Source organism: Ictidomys tridecemlineatus, chromosome 4, assembly GCF_052094955.1.
Source record: "Ictidomys tridecemlineatus isolate mIctTri1 chromosome 4, mIctTri1.hap1, whole genome shotgun sequence".
Taxonomy (NCBI): Eukaryota; Metazoa; Chordata; class Mammalia; order Rodentia; family Sciuridae; genus Ictidomys; species Ictidomys tridecemlineatus.
Window position 1 is genome coordinate 155,651,407 of NC_135480.1, and position 25,060 is coordinate 155,676,466.

Below are 25,060 nucleotides of genomic sequence, written 5' to 3' on the forward strand. Positions count from 1 at the left end.
AAGATGTTGTGTGTCCACCGAAAACTAAAAATAAATATTAAAAAATTCTCTCTCTTTCTCTCTAAAAAAAAGAAAAGAAAGAAAGAAATTGACTCTCATCCTTGGTTTATAGAATACAAAATAACCAAAAGAAAACACAAATATCTGGTGATTTTTTTTATAGAGATAAACATCTGTATAATTTATGAAAGTTGCTAGCAAATGAGCAAGGGTCACCAAATAATTATCTGTTTTGTTTAACTCTGGCTGAGTACTGGAACCTAGAAAGAGCTTGTATGTACTTGGAAAAAAACATATTAATTTATAGTCTTTAACTAGTATATTACCTAAAACCAAACTTAAGTGAAAATTATGTAAATTATTCAATTAAAAAGTCTGAATTTTTTTTCTTTGCGAAAGGGTAGAATATAAGAACCTTTCAGAATTTAAAGTATAGTAGAAACACGATTACAAGATAAAGCTCAAACCATTAACTAATTCCTCCAAGAGATTAGATAAAGCAGAAATCATATCAAATTACAAGCATATACATATATATACACACACACACAAATATATACATATATATATATCAAACTTGATACTTATATTTTAACTTAGCAAATACATGTCTAATCTGTCATAAATATCCTTAAGTTTGGATGAGATCTTCTTAAATATGAGTCCAAAAACAAGAAGTCTCTATCTTCTTAATACATAAATCACACTCCCAGAATACAGTATTATTCTAATTTCAGTTTATTTAAGATGGAGAAACACCCTAAAAGAAGCACATGAGTGGGCATGCCTTGTAAACCCAACTACTTGGGAGGCTAAGGGAGGAGGATCACTAATTCAATGGCAGCTAGGGAACTTAGTGAGACCCAGTCACATAATAAAAAATAAAAAGGGTTGGAGTTGTAGAAAAGTGGTTGAAAAACCCTGGGTTCTATCCCAAAACCATAAAAAAAAGGAAAGAAACTCTTGAAAATACTTGAAAAACACTTTGAAAAGAATACTCCAAACTGGGCATGGTGGCAAACGCCTATAATCCCAGCAGCTTAAGAGGCTAAGATGGGAAAATTCAAAGCCAGCCTCAGCAAAAGCAAGGTGCTTCTCAGTGAGACCCTGTCTCTAAATAAAATACAAAATAGAGCTGGGGATGTGGCTCAGTGGTTGAGTGCACCTGAGTTCAATCCTCAGTACCAATTAAAAATAAAAAATTCTAGATTTTTATGAGATCTATCCTTAGTGTTTTACAGTTTAATTAAACAAAACAAATCCATGAACAATTGCTTTATTATTTCACCTACATAGTTTTCAAAAGAATTTAAATTTTCATAGAGAAAATGTCATATATAACTTCATAAAGTTACAAGTATAAATGGCATAAATAGCTTTAAAAAAATCACTTTTGTCAAATGTACCCTTAGCGGATAAGAACTAAAGAAGCAGACAAAACAGAACACCTAAGTAGATAAGAGTGTAGTACCCTAAGCCAACAAGCCTCACTAGGAGAAACGGACAGTAACTTTCCACCTAAAGGATTAGCTTGGAGTTGTGCTTAGAATGCTGCTTCAGTAGCAACATTCCAAAAAAACAAAAATTCTCTTTAGTTCTATAAACAATTAAGCTCACCCTGTACAATAACTAATCAGAGTACCTTTTCCACTGAGAAAAATTACAAAATGTGTATAAGAGCCCTTAAAAAAAGTAAGTAAAGGTGGGCTGGTGTTATGACTCAGTGGTAGAGTGCTTGTCTAGCAAGTGTGAGGCACTGGGTTCAATCCTCAGCACCACATAAAAATAAATAAATAAAATAAAGGCATTATGTCCATTTACAACTAAAAATATTTTTAAAAAGTAAAGGTATCAAAAATATACCAATATAGGGCTGAGGCTGTAGCTCAGTGGTAAAGTGCTTATTACCTCGCATGTGAGAGGCACTTGTGTGTGTGTGTGTGTGTGTGTGTATAAATATATATATATATAAATAAATAAATTTTGGTGTATATACACCAAAATTTCTGACATATATTTTTGATGGCAAAATAAAGCAGTAAATCCAATCCACACTGAAGGGGAAGGGATTATTGATGATCATTTTAGATGCCAGTCACCACAACATGACATGGAAAACAAATAAAAACTAACCCAGAGAAAATTTTAGTATCACAAGAGTAAAGGGCACCTTTTCTTGAAATAAGAATAAATAGCATACTTCTCAAGGAAAATCATACAAGACAGAAATTAGTAGAACAATTAAAAAACAAGATATGAAGCTGAGCACGGCAGAGTATACCTCTAATCCCAGTGGCTCGGGAGGCCAAGACAGGAGGACCAAGAGTTCAAAGTCAGCCTCAACAAAAGCAAGGTGCTAAGCAACTCAGTGAGACACTGTCTATAAATAAAATACAAAATAGGGCTGAGGATGTGGCTCTGTGGTTGAGTGCCCCTGAGCTCAATCCCTGGTAGCCCCCCAAAAAAGAAAAAAGAAATCTAACAATCCATGCATAAAATACCCAGCATTTACACAACACACACACACACACACACACACACACACACACACACCCCTTCCTTTACCTCATATTTGTACAAAAGAAATACCAAAGTGAATTTTGGAGCAGGAAGAAAAAGATCTCAGATAAAAGATCCCCAATGTCCAAAAAGATCTGAGTATAAAAAAGGTTTAAAATAAAAGCCAATTAGTAGAAATTAACAGAATACACGATCTACAGTTGTAAAGTTTTAAATATATGTGGAAATGGGATAATACAGCCACACAAAAGCAAGAGTGGGATAAACAGAGATAAAGTATTTTAAGTTCCTTGCAACTTCCAGGAAGTGGTAACAGTACTAATTAAAGTAGAGTCGAATCAGTCAAAGATACATGGATCTGACATAGGACTCACATCTGGAAGAAATTATGAGATTCAATTAACTAAAAAAGATAGAATCCTGTTAGAAATGAGCAAAATAAACAGACATTTCACTCAAGAGAATACATGCATGGCAAATAAGCACATAAAAGATGTTCACAACATTACATATTAAAGAAATGCCAATTAAAGCACAAAGAGATACCATTATACACTCTCAGGAGAGTGAGAATGTAGGCAAACTGGATTGCTTACACACTGTTGGTAGAAATGTAAAACGATACAACACTAAAGAAAAATAGTTTCATAGTTTTCGAAAAATTAAACATGCATTTATCATATACTCTTCTGAATATTTATTGCAGATAAATAAAAACTTATTTACACACCAAACTCTGTCAAAAGTGCTTCATTCTCATATTAGCCACTTTATAACAGAGAAACATTGGAAGCAAAAATGCCCTTCAGTAGGTATATCCTTATCATGGAATACTACTGAGCAACAAAATATGAATATATACAACTAGATAGATCTCTAGAGTATTACATTAAGTGTAAAAAAACTGAAATTTTTCTATTTTTAAAATAACAAAATTATAGGTATGAAAAATAGATTAAAGATTATCAGGGATTAGGTATATATAGTATGGGAAGGAACTGTATTACAGCTGAATAAAGGAGATCTTTGTGTTGAAGAACAGATCTGAAAAAGAAACCTAAAATTGATCTTGATTGTGGTGATAAGTTACACAAATAAATATTAGTGGAAAAAATGATACAAACTGAGATAATGACATAATGTAGTATACCAATGGTAGTTCTTGGTTTTGATATTGTATATTATTATTAAGATATAAGCACTGGGAAAAACCTGAAGTATATACTGGAATTCTCTAAACTATATTCAAAAATTCCAAGCTATATAGGTCACTGGAGAGAGCACTTGTCTGGTAGGCAAAAGGTTCTGGGTTTCATCCTCAGTACTGCAAAAAAACAAAACAAAACAAAACCCTAAGAATCTCTAATAATATCAATATTAAATTTTTTTTAAAGCTGACTCAAATAAATCATAGATACTTGCTATAGTCTTTAGGGTAAGAACTAATAATAACAAAGTCTAAATAATTTCCTAATAGAGAAAGAAAATGAAAAATACAAAAAAAGAAAAAAACATGAAAAATGAAACCACACTTATCAATTATTACATTAAACATAAAAGGGTTAAATACTTTCAAAGTAAAAGACCAATGTTTTCAGACAAAAAAGAAAAATTCTCCAAATACATGCTGCTCAACAAAGATGCCAGTTAAAGAAAAAATTATAGCAAAAAAAAAAAAAGGAGGAGGAGGAGGATATACTGCATATACATTAACCAAAGAAATCTGATGCAGCTAAACTATTGTCAGGAAAGTGGATATGAAAGATGTGTTAATAAAATAGAATAATTCACTGAGACAACTGAAGTTTAAAAAAATCTTAGTAATCTAAAAACATAACCCCAAGACATTAAGGGAAATTTCTCAGAACCTCAAATGAGAAGCACATATTCAACATCATAAATTATAACACATTTCTCTCAGAAAATGATAGAACAGAAAAGTAATTAATATATACAAGATCTGAACCAAGATTGTAAATAAAAATCACCTAGCTGATATTTATAGATTACATTCAACAATTGCTGTATGCAAATTCTCTTGAGAAACACAGAAAAAATCTATAAGACTCAGTAATCTCAAAGAACTGATATTACTAGAGAATGTGCTCTGATTACAGTGAAATTAAGCAAGAATTCAAAAACAGAATAACAAGAAAACTCAAAAATGTTAGTCAATTAAGCAATGTTTCTAAATAAACCCAAGTCAAATAATTAAAAGAGAAAAAAACCAAAAATACAACAAATTTTGAACTGAATAATAATAAAAATATGCCATATAAAAATTGTACTGTATAGCTACAGAAATACTTAAAAATTTATAGATATAATGTATAAGGGGAAAAAGAAAAATTAAAAATCAATGACCTAAGCATCTACTTCAATATGTTAACAAAGGAAACATAACTCAAGAGAAGGAAAAAAATGAGCTCTATCAGGGAAAAACTTGAAAATTAGAAAAACAATGCAATAAAGACATTTAGCAAACCTGAAAGTTGGCCTTTGAGAAGAAAAAATAAATAATACTGATAAGCCTCTGGCAATATTTATAAGGGGGAGAATACAAAAGGCATAACTTGCCAATAAAGAAAATTTAAAAAATGAATGTAACTAGACTCTATGAGTATGTAAATAATCTCCTTATGCCAAAAAAAATTTTGAAAATATATGAAACAATATTCCTTGAGAATGAATTTACCAAAATGTCAATTGTTTTGTATCTATCAATAAAACTGAATTCACTATTAAAAATTTTCCTCCCTCAAAACAAAATAAAAATAGGTCCAGATGGTTTCACTGATAAATTCTTCCAATTTTTTTTTCCTTTAATTAACACCAGTTTTATACAAACTCACACACAAAAAAGGGAACTGCTCTCTACTCTTTGTTTGAGCATAACCTTAACACTAAAACCCAACAAGGACATTACTATACTGGGAAGTTATTAAGTAATCTCATCTAAACATGGATAGGAAAATACTAAGCAAGAATATTAACATAAAAAATTCTCTTAAAAGAATAATGATTATAACCAAGATGGACATTCCAGAAATAAAAGGTTGAATTAACATTCAAATGTATTTATTTTACTTTACTGCATTATCAGAAAAAAGAAAAACAGGAGCAGCTCAAAAGATAGAAACAAATAATGGATAAAATTCATACTAAAACCACTTCTATTCCATATTAAATTCAAGGTTTCCATTGGACGAGGAAAAGAAAGAAATGGTATAAGGATTAAAATTGAAGAAACAAAAACTAAAATTATTTGTAGACCACATTATTATATACAGTGAAAAATCAAATAAATCTACAGATAAACTGCTAGCATTACTAAGTGAATTTAATAAAGTTGGAGGACATAAAATCAATATTAAAAAATCACCTATATTTCCTATCAAAGTCAATTAGAAAATAAAACTTAAAAATTATTCTATTTAAAATATGGACTTTTTTTGAAAAAAAAAATCAACATAACAGAGTTTAGAAACAGAACCACACACATATGATCTTTTGTTTAACAATATTGGGATCAATGTAAGAGAAAGGATGGTCTTTTTGATACTTTGTTCTGGGTCAAATGGATATTCAAATGGGAAATTATACATGTAAATACTTTATATATACTTCACACCACAGCCAAAATTTAGAAAAGAAAACATCTTTATTCTTGGTATAGTGAAAAAATTTAAGTCAGACAAAAAAGGCAATATCCATAAAGGAAATAGTTTGAAAAAAATATTTTTTAAATTAAAAAATCTTTATTAAAAAATACAATAAAGGGCAATAACACAAAGTAGGAGAAAATCACTGCCACGCAAATGTCAAGCAAAAAAGTTCTATTTAGAATATATAAGCAACACTTGTCAAACAATACAAATGACAAACCAGTAGAAAAATAGGTTTGAAAAATAAATAGGAACCTCACAAAGTAGCATATCCAAATAATCAACAAATGAAAAATGTTCAGCACATTAATCAATAGGAAAACATAAATTAAAACAATAACATGGTACACTATAATGTAACTTCCTGAGTGCTAAAAATGGAAAAAGTGCACTGAAAACTGGCAGTACCAAGTAAAAGCAATGACATAGAATGACAAGAATTTTCACTTACTGCAGTAAAAGAGTAGACCTATAACCACTTCAGAAAAAAAGATTGGCTGAATCTATGAAAGCTGATTACAGATTGAGGATACTTAATCTGAAAATTCATAATCTAAAATTACTCAAAATATAAAACTTTTGGGGGCAGCAAAATCATGGCCGAAATAGAAATTTCCATACCTGATTTCATATGATAGATTACGGACAAAACACAGGTGCACTACAAATATTGCATAAGATTACTTTCAGGCTACATGTATAAGGTATGAAATAAATGAATTTTATATGTAGACCTGAGTTTTATCCCCAAGAAATGTCATTAAGTATATGAAAATATTGCAATTTTTTTTAAAAATCCAAAACCTGAACACTTCTGGCCCCAAGTATTTTGAGTATGGGATACTCACCCTGTATGTACCTTAAGACCCAGAACTTTCACTCTTTAGTAAATATATTCTAGATAAATTCATACTTAATAAACATTGAAATATGTATACTACAATGTTCAAAGGAGCATTTATTTATAACATATAAGATCTGAGGGGGAAAAAATCCACATACTAGTATATGCACACAATGAAAAGCAAAAAAATTTATATACACCTGCATTAAACAACATAAATGATCTCATAAAAACTAAGTTAGGACAATAAGCCAGGCACAAAGCACATATACTCAAGACTGAATTTACATAAAATTGAATTATCTATTTATGTGTGAAAATTCAAAATAGTCATTCCTCCCAAGGAGTATGTTACGCTTAATAAAAGTGTGGGTGGGGGGAAGGGGGATTAAATTACCAGATATAAAATTGAAAATGGAAGGCAAAGAGCACTTAAAGCCTAAAGAAGGAAATGAATTAAACAGTATGTAGAACACTTGATTTTTCCTTCTTGATACTTAGGAAGGTATATACAAATGATCACTAATCGGTCTAAGCAATGCTGATTGCCATGGTATATTAAAAACAAGATAATTTACAAAACTCCATGTGCACTTTATATGATGTTGTCAATTGGAGTTAATGGTCACTTAACAGGTTACAATATTTCAGTTTTCACTCAAGATTTTCATTCCTAAAACTAGAAATAAAGATACTTGTTAAAATCAATTACCAAGCAAATTGAAGTAAGATGTGTGTTCTGGCAGCATGTACAAAGTACTTGAGGTTGTATTTTATAAATCAATTTTTTGAAGAAAGCCTAAATGACACTAAAATTTTTAGAAATACTCTTAAGAGAAAAGATCCAGCCTCTTTTTTCCAATTTCTTAAAATACATACATATGTGAACACTTGGGTAATAATTGGAAAATGAAGTTAAAACAGTCATAGTTTCAAACTCTTTTCATTACCGTTATGAAAGAAACTTTTAGTTTACCATTTAGAAAAAAAAAAACAACCCTTCAGTTGTGCAACTAAGTAAAACATAACAAGATTTTTTAATCTAACCCCTGAGATTTCACAGAGATTCTAATTTTTTAAATGATGGTTTCTTTTTCAAACTTGTTAAATCTTTGTTGACATTATTCTTATTTTCTGTCATTGAATAGGGTAAGGAGATGTCTGACAGGTTGAAAAAAATAACCAAAGTCTCATTAGCATCCCTCATCAAGAGCAATAGTCTATTTGCCCTCCCTTAGATCACCTAAAAAAAGTTCTTAATGATGAGTAAAAGCTGTTAACTTTATTATATCTTGATCTTTGAATCTATATGTTTTCAATACTGTTTTAAAATGGTAAAAAAAATATAAATCATAAGTTATCTTGAGGAAACGTAGTTGTTTTTGAGTTGCAAGCTGAACTATCCACTTTTTCATGTATATTTGAAATTGACTAAAAATCAAACTATGATTATGCATATTTGTAAGACAATTTCTTAAAAATAAACAAAGTAAGCCTGTCACTTTGAGGAAAACAGCTGGCAGCAATTGTTGCCAAAAATAAAACTGGAACTTTCAAGTGAAAATTAGAATTTAGGAACACTTATATTTGCCACCCTCAGCTTGACACCTTTCTGTATCTTAAAGACATTATCAATAAGGTCTAGGCTAGGCACAGTGGCACACGCCTTGTCCCAGCAGCTTGGGAAGCTGAGGCAGGAGAATCTTGAGTTCAAAACCAGCCTCAGCAACTTAGGGAGATCCTGTCTCTAAATAAAATATAAAATAGGGCTGAGGATGTGGCTCAGTGGTTGAATGCTCCTGAGTTCAATCCCCAGTACCAAAAAAGACATTATTCATACAATCTTAAGTGACATTAGCAAGTATAATTTTTTGATATTATATAATGAAATGTGATTTTTTGCAATTTTTTGAATTTTCTAAAAGACCAAGATGATGTAAAATTATATGTGGTTGAAAAAAGTCAAAGAGAAAAATAGACAAATAGACTTTATATAACAGAATACAAAGTATTCATTAATTTTATTTCCGATTCCATATTCCAGCTAACTTTTAAGAACACATCTGAATCTGAATGTGGTGACTCACACCTATGATCCCACTATCTAGGGAAGCTAATGCAGGAGGATCACAAGTTTGAGGCCACCCTCAGCCTCAAATTTTGTGGGATCCTGTCTCCAAAAGAAAAAAGGAAGGGAGAAGGGAAGGGGGATGTTGCTGGGAATGTAGCTTCATAAACTCTGGGTTCAATTCCCAGTACCAAAACAAAAACAAGAAAGGAAGAAAAAGGATAAAACTACTAAAGTTTGTTTTTTTGTTTTGACAGGGTCTAGGCTGCATAGGCTAGGTTCAATTTTGTGGTCAAAAGTGATCTTCCTGGGGGCTAGGGATGTGGCTCAAGCTGTAGCATGCTCGCCTGGCATGCATGCGGCCTGGGTTCAACCCTCAGCACCACATACAAACAAAGATGTTGTCCGCCAAAAACTAAAAAAAAATAAATAAATATTAAAATTCTCTCCCTCTCCCTCTCCCTCTCCCTCTCCCTCCCTCCCTCCCTCTCTCTCTCTCTCTCTCTCTCTCTCTCTCTCTCTCTCTTTAAAAAAAAAAAAAAAGTGATCTTCCTGCCTCCAGCCTCACAAGTTGCTGACACTACAGGCAGGGACCATAGTACCCAGCTTCACAGCAAATTTTGATATACTATCAAAGAACTATTCTCCTCACTTTCCAGGTTATACATCTGTGCAAGGCCAGATTTCCTCCATATATAACAATTAAAAACCAAAAATACAAACAGATTAAATACAGAAGCAGATTAGAGGATAGAGTTTTCCTCTAGTTAGCTTTACATTAAAGAGATGTGCAAGAGTATAGAGCAATATCACTCTTCTCATCGATTTTTTAACATAAAATGGATTTCATGATTATTTTTCAGTGAATTCATAAATATTTAAGACATTTCTTAAATTTAATTTCTTTAATTATTGATGGATAAACTACATAAGCAATAGCTCTTTTGAAGTCCTTAGTAATTTTTATGAAGTTCATGAGCCCAAAATGTTTGAGAACTGTTGCTTCAGAATATTAAATTTCACTGGGAGGCTGAAGAAGGAGGATTGAAAGTTCAAAGCCAGCCTCAGCAACGGTGAATGCTAAGTAACTCAGTGAGATCCTGTCTCACAATAAAATACAAAATAGGGCTGGGGATGTGGCTCAGTGGTTGAGTGCCCCTGAGTTCAATCCCCAGTACCAAAAAATAAAAGAATATTAAATTTCAACCACTGGGCTTTACACCTTTCAAATTCATGTTACTTAGTTCCCATTTTACAACTAAAAAGAAAAAAGAAAGGCTCAGTTAGGAATATGTGTGTGCATATATACATGTTTGATTATATATTTGTATTATTTATATAACATTATTTATAAAATATATTGTTGGGAGTAGCAAATGAATTATGGGTCTTTGAACTGCCCAGAGACAGAGGCGACACCTCTCTTGGGAACTTTTCAGTGCAAAGGTGCTCAAAAGATCGCCCAGTTGCTATGGTGACACCCTGTTCAAAAGGTTTTGTGCCAGTCACAGAGCTATTCAGCTATTGACCTCAGGTTCAAACACCAGCTGCCCAAGGGAAGAGAATTATGGGCAAAAGCTGGAAAGTTCATTTTAATTGAGCTGATTTACCCTCAACTTTGGTTCTGTTTATCTTGAAGAAACTTTCCCACAATAAAACCTTTTCATGTTTAAATCTATAATAACAAAAGTGCTGAGCTTATTCCTGGTCAGTCTTCCCTCATCAGGGGTTTGACTGATCCACTGAGACCCAGCTTTTTCTCTTTTTTTTTTTTTTTTTTTTTTTTGTGAGTGTGTCTCTCTTTGCCTCATCCTCTCATCGCTGGGTTCAGGAAACTTAGTAAAGTGCTGTACAGGACAAGGCAATATATAATGTATATTATATTACATAATATTATAGAATACATAATTCTATAATATTATGTAATATATGTATGTATATATGTATGTGCACACACCCACACCCACACACACATACATACACACATACAAACACAAATCTGGGTTGTGTCAGTCTTCAATAATCAGTAGACCATATTATTACGACAATCGGAGATCAGATAATACCCAAAAGCCTTCAACCACTAGGAAATCCTTAATATTTGTTCATTAGGCTATTGAAGACAATAAAATAAAAAAACAATAGAGCTATATGATTAAGTCCTCAATCCTGGAATCAGCCTACCTAGGTTCAGTCATTAGCCCTTCCACTGTTATCTCTCTGTGCTTCCATTTCCCTACCTATAAAATGAGGAAAATCATGTTACTTCCTTTGTAGCATTGTCATAATAATGAAACAGATACCTATAGATAGAAAAATTTCTGAAGCATGGTAAGAACTGAACACATGTTAAGTATAGTTTAATTGTGGTGATGATGATGAATAATACACCTTTTCAATAGTTAGCAAGAGAAAAACTGAAGGCTTCCAAAGAAACTTAAGCCATTTGGTTAACTTATTTTTGTTAAAAATTAGTTCTCTGGCAAAGAATGACAAATAGTTAATGTACAATAGTTTTCATTATTTAAGAATACTCACATATTCTTTAATTAATTAAGCAACTATTTTTTGAGCTTGACAAAAGTATCGTAATGCAAGGTATTCAAAGATGAACCTAGTATTGATTTTACTCCCAAAATAGTAAATGAACTTCAAACAAAAAATTTAAAAAGAAAAGAAAAATGCAATTCTAAAGCTCTTTTTTATGCTTGCTAACAAATGGCAAGTGGAGCAAAGCCTATACACCACAGTCTAGGCATGTGTGTTTATGCATATTTACAGAATATCTTGTCTTTATTTAAATCTGAACGATTCTGTATTTTCTTAGCCAAACTTCAAGGGGAAAAAAATTCCAGGGACACATCTTGAACAAATGTAATATTCTTACCAATGTATATTAAAATTTTCTACATCAATGCAGAGAAAGTATCAAAATTAAGTAAATTAATCAATTTAAAATGCCAAGACAAATAGCAATTTAGAAATTGAAAATTTAGGCAAACAGTATGTTAGGATTTTGCAGTGTTTTTCCTAGCAGTCCCACATTTCCAGAAGGCAAATAAAACTGACTCACATTTCATAATTTGGTTGGAAGAAAAATAAAATAAAAACTAGACAAGTGTAATCATATGGGAATAAATACATGACTATTCATGTTATTTTGCCACATTGCCTCTCCATTTCACTATTATCTTTACCAATTCATTTCCTTTACTTTTATAATCTAGCATAATTATAAATAAAATAAGGATGAAGGTTATGGTTTATATTGAAAATACTGAAAAAATTTGGGAGGAAAACTTAAGAGAAATGGAAGATCTTAATGAATTTAATAATACCTTTATTTTAAATCCATTTCTCTTTAGGCATTCCATTAACTGTTTCTGTTTGTTTTTGTTTTCATCTTATTTGTTTCTTTACATAGAGAACAGAGAATTCAGAAATGGTGTAAATTAAAAATTAAAAAGCACTGGCTTTAGGGTCAGACAGACATGAATTCTTCCCCTAAGTCTACCAGTGAATAATTGTGTAGTCCTGCTTAAGTTATATAACATCTCTAAGCCTCAATTTCCTTGCTGGACAGCTGGGGATAAAAGCTATCCCATACAACTGATGGACTAGTTAAATGGAACAAAGTCCATAATACATAGGGTTTTTATTATTGTTGCTATAGCTTAAAATGTCAAACAACCTCAAATGTTCTTAAATTCTTGGATTAAAAAACTCATTTAGGTTATTCCCAGTAAACTGCATATTTTCTTCTTTCTTCTCCAAAGACCATTTAACTTTGTCACAAAAATACCATACAATTAGCACCATTTGTTGTTTCAGACACACATGCATACCCAGTAGCAAGATGGTGTTGCATTTTAATCCAGCACTGTAGAAAAAACTTGAACAGTGTCTTCTTGCCCAGTAAAAAAATAAGAATTTTAGTCCATTCTATGGCTCTATATTTACAAACTTTAGTTAAAGGAACAAACATTTTAAAGCTGTTATTGTACCAAAAATAAAGTATTTGAAATTCCTACAGTAAATAAACTTTATTGTAAATCTAAAAACATAAGAATCACTCATTCTTTCTTAACTTCTAGATAATGTACATTATAGTATAGTCTCAAGAATATAGTACATATTTTCCTATTGGGCAACTGCAATGCTTAAATCATAAAACTCTTTCAGAGGTAAGACAGACCTCTTTGTATTTTCACAAGCAACATCCACTGAAAGAATTATATTCCATTTTTCAATTATTTCTGTTAATAGAATCAAGGTATATTTTCTTTTTGTCCTCCCTCCTCTCATCAACACCAAGTCATAATTTAACCTAGACATTCTTGAGAGACAGTAGTCATTTCCCCTTTACTGATAAGCCTACAGATGAATCATCTTCATGTAAGTTTCAAATTAGAAACTATAGAGAGGGAGCCATGTTTTTATCATTTATTAAGTAATAAAATAAAGCTGGGTATACAAGCATTTCTGCTGTTTAAGACATGAATCACACTAAATACCATCTTGCATATTACCAAAGTCAAAACAGCAACAAAATGTTCAGTTATGAAAATTTCTCATCTTTCCATCAATCTAAAAAAAATATAAGAATTTATCAGAGCTGCTCATGTTCTACTTAGAAGCTATATACCTCAACATTTTGATCATGAATTAGATTTATTCATCTTATAAATCTTTATCTACAGAATATCCTCTTCAGTTATACTTCAGGACAGTGTATGTTCTACTGAACAATCCTTGCAGACCTCAGAAACTCAAAAGTAACCCTCTGAATTACACAATATTTACCTATATCTTTACTTTTTGCTCCTGTTTTAAGACACAGAGTCAGAAAAAATACACAACACACATACACACACACACACACACACACCCCTCATTGTGCCCTCTGGCAGAAAAGTTATCACTAAATCAGAATGTCATGCTGTATTCTCAATATTAGTAAGATGAAAGAAGCATTCCTTAAAGAACAGGGGTTTTTTTTTTTTTCTTTTCTTTTTTTTTTTTTTTTTTTTGTAGTGGAGATTGACCCCAGCAGCACACTACCACTCAGCTACATCCCCAATCCCAGCCCTTTTGATTGTTTTATTTTGAGACAGGGTCTCACTCAATGGCCCAGGCTGTCTTTAAACTTGTAATCCTCTGGCTCCAGCCTCCTAAGTCACTGAGATTATAGACACACACCAACATGCCCAGCCAATTTACATATGTGATAATTCTAATCAAACATGTTACTTATCAAAATGTTAAAATTCTTAACATAATTTTGTTAGGCTTATTACCATAGTGATAAGATGTAGGCAAATAAAACATAAAATGATTGCTAAAATATTATACTTAATAGAAGGAGTAAAAGATAAATGTGATAATTTTCCAGAAAGTTGAGTATAAAAGAATGAAAATAATGTCTAGGAATGTAGTTCTCTGGTAGAGTACTTGAATGCAAGGCTCTGGACTTAATCCTAGGGTACCATCAAGGAAATAACGACCACCGTCCCCAAAAAAAACCTTACCTCAATCGGTCCTTCACAATCTGGCTCTATAGTTTCCATTCCTGCCAATATTCCACATATAATCTAATTGCTTTGATAATATATGTCTGTACATAGTTCTATACCAGGATTTCTCAACGAACACTTTATAAACCCATAATTCCTTACAGTGGGAGGCTGTGCTGCTCACTGAAGGATGTTTAGCAGCATCGCTAACCTCTACCCATCATAATAATCCACATAATCCCACTGACTCCAGACATTGCCAAATACTTCTTGGTGAAGGAAAATATAAAAGTGTCTATAAGGGTATGCTACTGCATACCCTTATAGACACTTCGCCTTCTACCTGAAATAATTTCCCTACATCTACCGAAAATTCCTACTCCTTTTGCAAAATCTATCTTAAGTCAAAATTCCTTCTCCTTCCATCACTCACCTGTTCTTTTTTCTATGTTCTGTTTTCCCCTCTAGATAGTGAGAACCTCTATCTTATTATTCATTAAGGTTTCATTGATTTTAAGTGTTCAACAAAGTGTCCATGTGATAACCCTCTCTCCTATTGTCAGGAGAAGATTAGATTCACTCAACAATGTCTCACAATGAACATAATCCTTCAGTTGTTTTTTATTTGCCTTTGCTTCTGGGAAACTGAAATTAAATGATTTACTTGGTTTCAGCAACCCTAGGTCTTTGGTATATCTTTTAGTTCTATGATATTATTATTTAGTTTATTTAGGTTTATCTTTGAAAATCACCCATTTCTTTGTTTCATATTCTTTTTTTGGAACGTGAACAAGTAAAACTTAGAAAGAAATAGAGCTGGGGTTGTGGCTCAAAGGTAGAGGGCTCACATGAGGCACTGGGTTTGATCCTCAGCACCACATAAAAATAAAATAAAGATATTGTGTCCACCTCTAACTAAAAAATAGATATAAAAAATATGAAAATTTTTAAAAAGAAATATATAGAAATAAACAATGAAAATGTTACACCATGAAGACTACATTTCAAGAATAAAAAATGGGAAAAAAATCTAACTAATCAACATTGAACAGTAATTTCCAAAGTTGATTCTATACAACTCACCATGTGTTTAGTTATTTTAGGAGATGTCATAAATTTCCAAAGAAAAAATCTGGCTTAATTTGTGTGTATATATATTATATATCTAGAAAAGTATATAAGCCAGCACTGAATGGGAGGACGGCAAATGAGCTAGAATCCTAAAAATATTAAATAACAACAAAACAATCAAATGTCACAGGCCAAAAAGTCTAGAGATCAGAAACAAGGAGAGATATCTTGAATATTCTGTGCCCTACGGCTTATTTCTCATATAAGCAACTTTTGCAACCTGAGTTATCCATATCTTTTCTCCTGTCTTAGAACTGGTCTCCACTGCCATCTTTTTAAAAATAATCTTGGTAATGTTGATTTCTAGGTATTGATCCTAAATTTCTACTGAAAATAATAATTTTAATTCACAGTTTTCTGAAAAATTACTTAAAGTAAGAAGATTATTTTAGTGCCTATGGTCAATTTATAAAACAAGGAAATTAACTAATCAGGAAAGCAGCATCACCTATACTGGACTGTAGAAACTTCATAGAATAAATATGCAAATCCAATATCCTCAAGGCTGACACATTTCTATTATTAAACTGCTAACGTGTTTATTTCCCCCACAATAGATGGATTTTTGTCATGAATACGCATTAAGCCCCATAGTTATTAGCTGTGATGACTAGGTGACAGTGAGGACACTACTTGAGAATTTGCATTTGACAGATCATTGACACACAGTCACAGTTCTCTTTTTTCTCTTCATTTAAACAGAAATCGTGCGGCAGGAAATGAACTGGAGCTATTAGAGATTATTCAGGTTTAATAGCACACATCTTTTAGCTGGCGGATAGAACAATACATAATGTGGCAGAGTTAAACAGAGGCATCAATTATATTCTCAGACCTGTTAATATTTCTGACAATATTTAAATAGCACATCCCTTCAGGGCATGGCTTTTTTGCCCTCTCAGTTACACACCTGTCAAGTGTTTAATTTGCCAAAGGGAAATAGTTTGATTTCTAAGGGTGGTCTTAATACTGAAGCAGCAAATTGGAAAAATTAAACATTATTGAATAGAAGTAATGAGAAGGATCTGAGGGAAAAAAAATTGTAGGCTTAATTCAACGTGGCATATCAGCATCTGTCATTAATGCAACAATATGATAATGTTCTCCAATATGCTGCATATACCTCAGGTTTTTCAATTATTTAACTCCCTTTGCTTCTCTAAAAGACAGGAGAATGGATGACAGAGGGGAAGAACTGAAGAGATCAAATTTTCCAGTGATGGTAAAAAAAAAAATTGAAACAGTAACTTGCACCTGTTGTGCATACAAAATTATATATATGAAAATATAATTTACATACAAGGTAATAAGTAAAAACTAGACAATGGTCAGATTTGGGTAGCCACTGATTGAAAAGCATGAAACAAATTTTGTTCCTTAGATATATTTAGTTATTAAATTATAAATATTAATAAATTATCGATTGGTAAATCTGATGAAATTAGAATGTTTATATTTTTATTTTAATATACAAAAATTACATAGTTTTAAATTTTTATTTTAATCATATATAAAATACTGATAAGTAAACAGAATTGAATTAGTAAAAAAAAAATGGAGATTAAAGTGAAAAGTCACAAAAATTGAGGAATTATCAAAATGAAACTCTTGACATTTAGGGATCAAATTCCTATCACTGAAAAGAAGATATAAGATAGGCTGCAAAGCCTAAAAGGGGGAAAGAAGCCCAGGGAGCCAAGAAAACTGAATTCTAGTTCTGGCTTTACCCTTAAAAACAAATCACTTAACCTCTCCAAGCTAGATACTTTCCGTGGTCCTTTTTATTGTTAGCTTTCTTTTCTACATAAAGAGTGACTAAGGACACAAAATCCATAGACATGTAAGACCTGCCTACAGAATTCACAATTTAGTCTTAAATATATTAATAAAATAGCAAAATCATAGCATATATTAGTCACAGAACTTGAGCCTTTATTACTATGCTCAATAGATTTCCAAGTAGTTTTCATGTGAACCATGTAGGACTTAAATAGTAATAGAGCCCATATCCTACTTTCATTTGAAAATATTAAATCAAGCTTAGCAAGTAGATCCATTTGTCCCTTTCTTTCATCAGACACAGGAGGGACAAAGATTCTTTGCCATTCGTAAGGCTGGCTAGCAGGAAAATAATGATTTATCTCACTAGACTAGTGGTGTACTTGTTGATACTCTATTTATTTCAACTTCCTTCCCATTTTAATCACATTTCCATACAATACAATAAATAAACGACATCTGTTCAACCTCTCTATACTCTGAAAAAACAGATGATTATTCCCATCATAATTACATTTACATTCAAGATGGTGGTTTCTCCATAGTTTACCAATTTGTTCTGAAAGTTAGTATTGAAAATTAGTATCTCCATAACTTACAAAGGGGATAAACACACTACAAATAACAAAAACACCTTTTAAAATTCATGATCATGACTTTTAAAATCATTACATAGAAATTATTACATATGTCTGAAGATTATTCTTGATTTATTTTAGAGGGGCTACAAATATACAAATGTAGATTAAGAAGTTAACACGACATTAAACAAATTCCTTTTCTATTAATTCTGTTTTACCTTTTGCATTTAGCACAATTTTGAGTGTTGTTTTTTTGTTTTCTGATATTTTTATCATACTGGGAATTGAACTCACAGTCCTACCACTGAGCTATACCTCCAGCACTATTTGGGAATTTTTTATTGGAGCTGTTCTCTCATTGTATGATGAAACTAGTTTTCACGATTCTTTTTTAACCTTTTAAGGCAGAATATTTGCTAGCAAGTCATCCATAACCATTAAATTAATTCTAAAAACATGAGAATGAGAACTTGAAGGCATAATTAACTTCAAACCTTGTGAGGATAGGAACTGTTTTAAAAATATTTTTTAAAAAACCTGAGAAATAGTGATTAAATTAAGTAAGTTCAAAGAACATCTGACTTTAGTTTTCACTCTGTCACTATGATATGTTTCAATTTTAGTATAAATGTTCTAACTTTTAATGCTCATAATTGTTACAGGAGAAACACAGTGTTACATTTAGAAGTTCTACCATCTGATGCTGTCATAGAAGCAATTGCTACTTACACTCTTTTAAGAAGTGAGAATTGCAATTCCTCTAACTGATGACAATGTAATTATTCCTTTTACTGTCAAAATAGAGGTGATTTCCCTTCCTTACACACATGATTACACATGCAAATCTAGGCTTATCTGAAATCTTACAAGCATACTCAAATCTGAATCTGAATGAGTAAGATCACATGAACAATGAGCCTTAGTGATGATGGAAACCAAGTCTACAGCCATCTACCCCAAACATACTTTTATCATCCCCTTTTCCTGTAGAAACTCATTCTTCAGCATCCACACAGCTTTCAACACAATGTCATATCATCTACAGTATACGGCAACAACCACTGTAAAAATAACTAGGAAGAAAAAGCCATGGTGAATTTGAATGTCTTGTTTGGAGGTTTAAATGACTTCATTAACTATTCATTAACACATTCGAAAATCAGCCTTCAGAAAAAAACAATCCTTTCACAAGATCTATGCCATGCTGTGAACACCCCAATGATATCCTACCTGGTCTCTCAGCTGCTGTACAGAAGTCTGAAGGTTCAGAATCTGACTGAAGAGTGGGCTCTGCAGGACTGACTTTAGAAGGCTGAGTTTGTCTTCATTTGCTACATCCCCACGTTCTCGTAGCTTGGCTTGCAAGCGCTCTGCTGCCTGCAGGGCCCGATTTTTATCTATTCCAAAGAGTAGCATTAGTAAATAACAGGACTCAAAACATGCATATCAAGCATATAAGGATCCCATGCTTGTGGAAATTCTCAAATTATGCCTCTTAAGTGCACAAAATTGTCTTTTTTGAGTAAAAAGTTTTACAAAAGTACAAAATTTTAATAAAGTACAAAAGAATAAAAAGTATAAGACTGATCACTTTTTAATACTTTGAATATTTTCCCTCAAAATTAAACAGCAAATTACACAGTATTTTTTATATTTGCATTTGCTTCAAACCAATGGAATTGGTTTGGAAATAAAACAGAAAGGGTGTAACATGTAACTGGAAATGTGCCCCACAGACCTTGAAGAAACCTATAAGAAAGTTTCTTTGAAAGCAAGAAATTGGTCATATTGTGTGCTGAATACAATTAGTCACAGAAACCAATTCAGATGATGGCTATCTAAATTCCAATGTGAGCTGTTTCAAGTCTTTCATAAAAATCATGACTTTTTTTTTTAATAAAAACCAAATGATCTGTGACCTCAAAAATGCCTTCTTTAAAAAGAAATGAAAATGCTTATTTACATATAAAAAATTAGCAACATAACTGGCTCACTAACAAGTGGATATGGATAATGTTAATGATTAATCACAATATCCAAAATATAATAATTTCACATATTAAGAAGCAAAGTATTCTACAATTGAGAATTTACTTAAAACTACATCAGAATAACACAGAGTATTTCAAATAGGTTACTTTTTAATAGTTGAAATATCTTCCTCCCCAAATTAAATGCCATATTTACATATGCTTCAAACTAATCCAATTCAAATAATTATTAAATGGTTTATAAATCAGGCACAAAGTTTTTTAAAAAGTAAATATTTAAGTATGTCCTAACAGTCCTTATATCTTATATACTTACTTCTACCAGGTAGTGAATTTCTACCACAAATAATAGCCAAAAACATATCTTTGTAGTCACACATACACACAATACACATACTCACTTACTTATAAATTAAGCCAAATTTGTTTTTATTTTTAATAGAGATTGTACTCAGATATATGTCCTAACACTTTCAGGATGATAAGAAGTATCTGTATTAAAATATATTTGAAATATCACAGTAACCAATTACTAGAGATACTTTATATATAATGGCAATCATTACTAGAAATACTTTATATAGCTCCAAATCTGGAATTACACAGAAATTGGGCAATTAAAATATGAATTAACAAAGATCATGATTTTACATAAACAAAAAAAATGAAATAAAATAACATTTACTCAAGCAGAAATTTTAAAGCAAATAATGATAAAGATATACCCGAGAATTTTCATCTGGATAATCTCCCATGGTAACTTAGAATGTGAATATATTAATTCTCATGGCAATTGTTACAAGGTGTCCAACTGAGTAGTAATAGCTAACAGAACAAAGCTGAGAAAGTAATGATTTACATAATTCTGTACTTCCCCTTTCCTTTCCTTTCCACTTTTGTGTAGGCGAGTTCTCTTTATGGTGTATTACTTCAGTATAAAATGAGTGATAGAGATGTACATCCATGCATTTTTATGATCAGCATAGGACCAGGAACAAAAGTCACAAGATCATAAAAGAAGCTCCTGTTTCTTTTACTGCCATCGACTCTCCTCCTACCCTTAAAACATGAAGCTGTCTAAGCATCAACCATAATCATCAAAGTGCCAGAGTAAAATCTAGATACCTTCAAAAAGTTATAATAGATAAGCTACCTGGAATACATACAGAACTGCTATGTCTGATAATGGCAGATATGTACCACACCTGATACACTTGTAAACAGATGTATAAACTAGTTTCTCTAGAAGGGATTAACACATAAACATGGGAAATCTAGCTATTTCAACCTAAATTATCTCATGAGGAAATTAAATTGCCTTCAATGAAGTTACCAGCTAAAGAGATTGTTACCGTTCTCCTTGTCAAGTAAAAGCAAGAGCTCAACCAGGTATGGCACATGCCTGTTATACCAGCTACTTAGGATGCTGAGGCAGGAGGGGTCACAAGTTTGCCACCACAATGAGCAACTTAACAAGACTCTGTCTCAAAATAATTTTATTTTAAAAAGGGGATGATAGTACAGATCAGTGGTAGAGTGCTGGATTCAATCCCCAGTAAAATATATACACACACACACACACACACAAGAGCTCAGAGGAAATTCAGCCACAAATACAAGAATATTGGTCATCTTTCAACATTAAAATACTAATAAATTTTCTCCTGTAATCCAGAAACAAATATTAACTACAACTGGGTTCATGAATTAGAATTGGGTATACATTAAGCTTTATTAAAACCCATAAATGGTAGAATGTCATATTTAAAAATTATGTACAAATTATGTATGTTTTGAAACACTTCACATGAGACTGATCAAATACAGAAAAGTATTATCCTGGCACAATGTTAGTGGATAACAACCTTTTAAATCTAAGTTACCACAGATAGAATCTGCTATATAGAATATATCATACTCAAAGATCCCAAAGGAGGGAGTTTCAACTTTTAAAAATGAAAAAAAAAAAAGAATAAGTCTTACCTATGGTTTCCAACATTTCTTTCAAAGTTCTTCTCTAAAATGATTTCAAACAGCAACTAAAATGGAACTCTGAGGGAAAAAAGGACATAAAATGAAAGGGTTATGTTTTCTCAGAACTGTAATTTTCTTCTAAAACTAAATACTCTAAATAGCACTTGATACCATTGTAATTCCTCTGACCATTAACTCTTGTTGATATAACTTCACATAGTTCTCATTACAGGCAAAAAAAAAAGTCAGCACTCTAGAACTTACTCAAAATTATATGTGCATACCCATGTTAACTGCAATAATAAGTAGAAAAGCTTAAATTCTGTTTTAAATAAGATGGTACAAGTTTCTAAAATATTTCCTGAAGAGCTTCTCACCACAGACCACTGTAATCTTGGATTAATTTACAGATCCTTAACCACAGAATAAGGAGCTTACTTGAATCTGCATATGAAATTCTCTAGGCAAAAATGATAAATGAATTTGTGATCTTACCCTCAAATACTCACAGCCTTAACTGGGAAGATAATATACATACCAATTAGACATGAACCGTGACACCAAAGCAGTATAGGTAATACCATACTACTTTCATACATTAAATCATGGATTAAAAACTGAATAAAAGAGAGTGCCCTCTTAAATTTTTCAAAGGTTTTTAAACTATCCTTCTAACTATAATGTTCTCCTCTTTCCACTTAAAAATACCTTCTCAATTCCTTCTTTATCTTCACATAGATCTTATCTTTCTCTGGAAACACTTAATTGGACACTTTGAAGTCCTGGGTACAGATATGCACAGCCAACATCCACATCACTAATCATAATCAGCCTCTGCTATACAATTCTGCACAACTGTCTCCAGAGGTACAACCACCCTTTGCTTCACAGAAGAGGTGAGTTAACCAAGTTAGATCAAATCTACTTCTTTCAAACTGCAAACTCATTTTCACCCACCTTTTTACCACCTTACCATCTCCCTTCTCTTTTTACCCATTTCAACACTACATGGAAATATAAGGATGCCTGGGTCATAAAAGCAGGCCATGGTCATAGGGTAAGTTTTATAAGAGACCCAACAATAGGTCAGAAGCAGCCCAGGTTCTTCCTGGGCAATTCATGCTAGCAGTGACAATGCTGAATCAAAGAGGCAGTAGAGACGAGCTGTAGAGATGACCAGGAGATCGACACTACTATGGGGGTAGAAGAAGCAATAATAACAGCAAACAGGGCACCTACAAAATGCTAGGCACTTATTGAAGCATGCTATCCAGTTATATCCTTTAACAGTCATACAATCCATTGACTTTACATAAGTCACAAAAAGACTAAAAAACTTGCCTAAATCACACCACTAGTAAGTAATAAATCTAGGGTTTGAGTACAGGCAGACAGGCTCCAGAGCCCACAATTAATGCCTACAATATGCTGCCCCTCATTAGGAGGAAAAATTTATCTTACCACATTTTTCCTTTTTCCAAGTTCAAAATTGTCATGCAGACCTTGCCCTTTATGAGGTGAAATGAAAGGAAGAAATAAGGACCCAAGTGTAAAGCATATAAATATATTGTCAATTTTTTAAAAATTGCAATATAATATTATATTGCAGTATAATACATTAAATTACTACAACTTGTATAATATAAGGTAAATGCTTATTCAAGAAAAATTATTAGGTACATGTTTGTTTATAAAAGCATAATAGGCCCAAGTTTATAAAATATTTCTGCAAGTTTTATGGATAATAGTAAACTATGACAGGAACAGAGGACACTGAAGGAAACCTATTTTGCACTGCATTCTTTTTCAGCTTTTTATCTTAATATAGAATAGCTCAGATTTAGCAAATAAAAATACATGATGCCTAGTTAAATCTGAGTTTCAGTTAAATGATTTTTTTAGTGAATAACCTATACAGTACTTGGAAGATAGTTATATTAAAAAAACTAATTTTGTTTTTTATTTGAAATACTTTTGTTATTATTGTTGTTGTTGTTGTGTTGATTTTGGGAATTGCACAGGATGCTCTACCACTGGCCTATAACCCCCAACCCTTTTTATTTTTATGTAGAGATAAGGTTTTTCTAAGTTGCCAAGGCTGGCCCCAGAATTTGTGACCCTCCTCCCTCAGCCTCCCAAGTAGCTGGGACTACAGGTGTGTACCACAATGCCCAGCTTTAATTCACCTTTAATTGGGCATTTGTTATTCCATATGGCAAGTCTACTATATATGTATTTGCTTAGAAATTTTAAATTTAAGACAACATTTTAATTTAAGGCCTGAGAGCTTCCTGTCAAAATATAATGACAACATGATCAAATCCTTAATAAATCTAAAGATTCTACCTGTGACCATATGATTACCCAACAACTGGTTGATAACATCAGTTTCAGCAGGGGAGAAAAATCAAACTGAGTATTTGCTTTTATTGATGAAAAGAAACAGAGTAATTGCCTAATCATTTTTAATTTCCAACAAGTTGTACTGGTAACATGGAGGCACAGCTTTTATGTAGAAAAGAATCAGTGTTTGAAACAACACAAATCTGTCCAATGCAGATTTCATGGCAACGAACAAATGAAATATGTTTTGTGCTAAAAATAACTCTATGAAGAGAAACTGCCCCAAATGCATACAATTTTCTAAACAATTCTGACTGAATAAGGAACACAAAATTTAAAAAGCTTGTTGTGATGGTTTGTAGCTTGTCAAAGTTGTTCAGCATCTGTTATTGCCTTAAATTTAGCATTTGTCTCATTTATAGCAGCCTCAGCACTACTGAAGTTAGCAGACAAAAGCAAGATTGTGGCTGTTTACAGGTAGTTTGTTATCAATTCAGTTGGTAATGACAGCAATATTACACTTTGGATAACATAATTTCTACTTTGGATAACATTACTGAACTATTGCTCTGAAAGGGAAGAAACGTCATGGTATCCACCAATATCATGTTGTCATCAGCAGAAAACATCAGCCTTTTCTTAGCATCTGTT

The 25,060-nt window shown here is 32.0% G+C and overlaps 1 protein-coding gene across 15 annotated transcripts in view; it reads right to left on the minus strand.

The window, feature by feature from the left end:
- The window catches only part of Mpdz (multiple PDZ domain crumbs cell polarity complex component), a 149,903-nt gene that overhangs the window by 106,301 nt on the left and 18,542 nt on the right, over nucleotides 1–25,060 (minus strand). For 14 of the 15 annotated variants that reach the window (XM_013359850.3, XM_078047642.1, XM_021728196.3 and 11 more), the window contains 2 exons: nucleotides 22,076–22,144; nucleotides 19,332–19,498 (listed from right to left, as the gene is read on the minus strand). In XM_013359850.3, the coding sequence (XP_013215304.2) occupies nucleotides 19,332–19,498; nucleotides 22,076–22,091 (183 nt within the window). In that variant the 5' untranslated portion in view covers nucleotides 22,092–22,144. Of the gene's footprint in view, nucleotides 1–19,331; nucleotides 19,499–22,075; nucleotides 22,145–23,527; nucleotides 23,575–25,060 lie in introns of all 15 variants that reach the window. The other variant, XM_078047636.1, reaches the window with a different exon arrangement.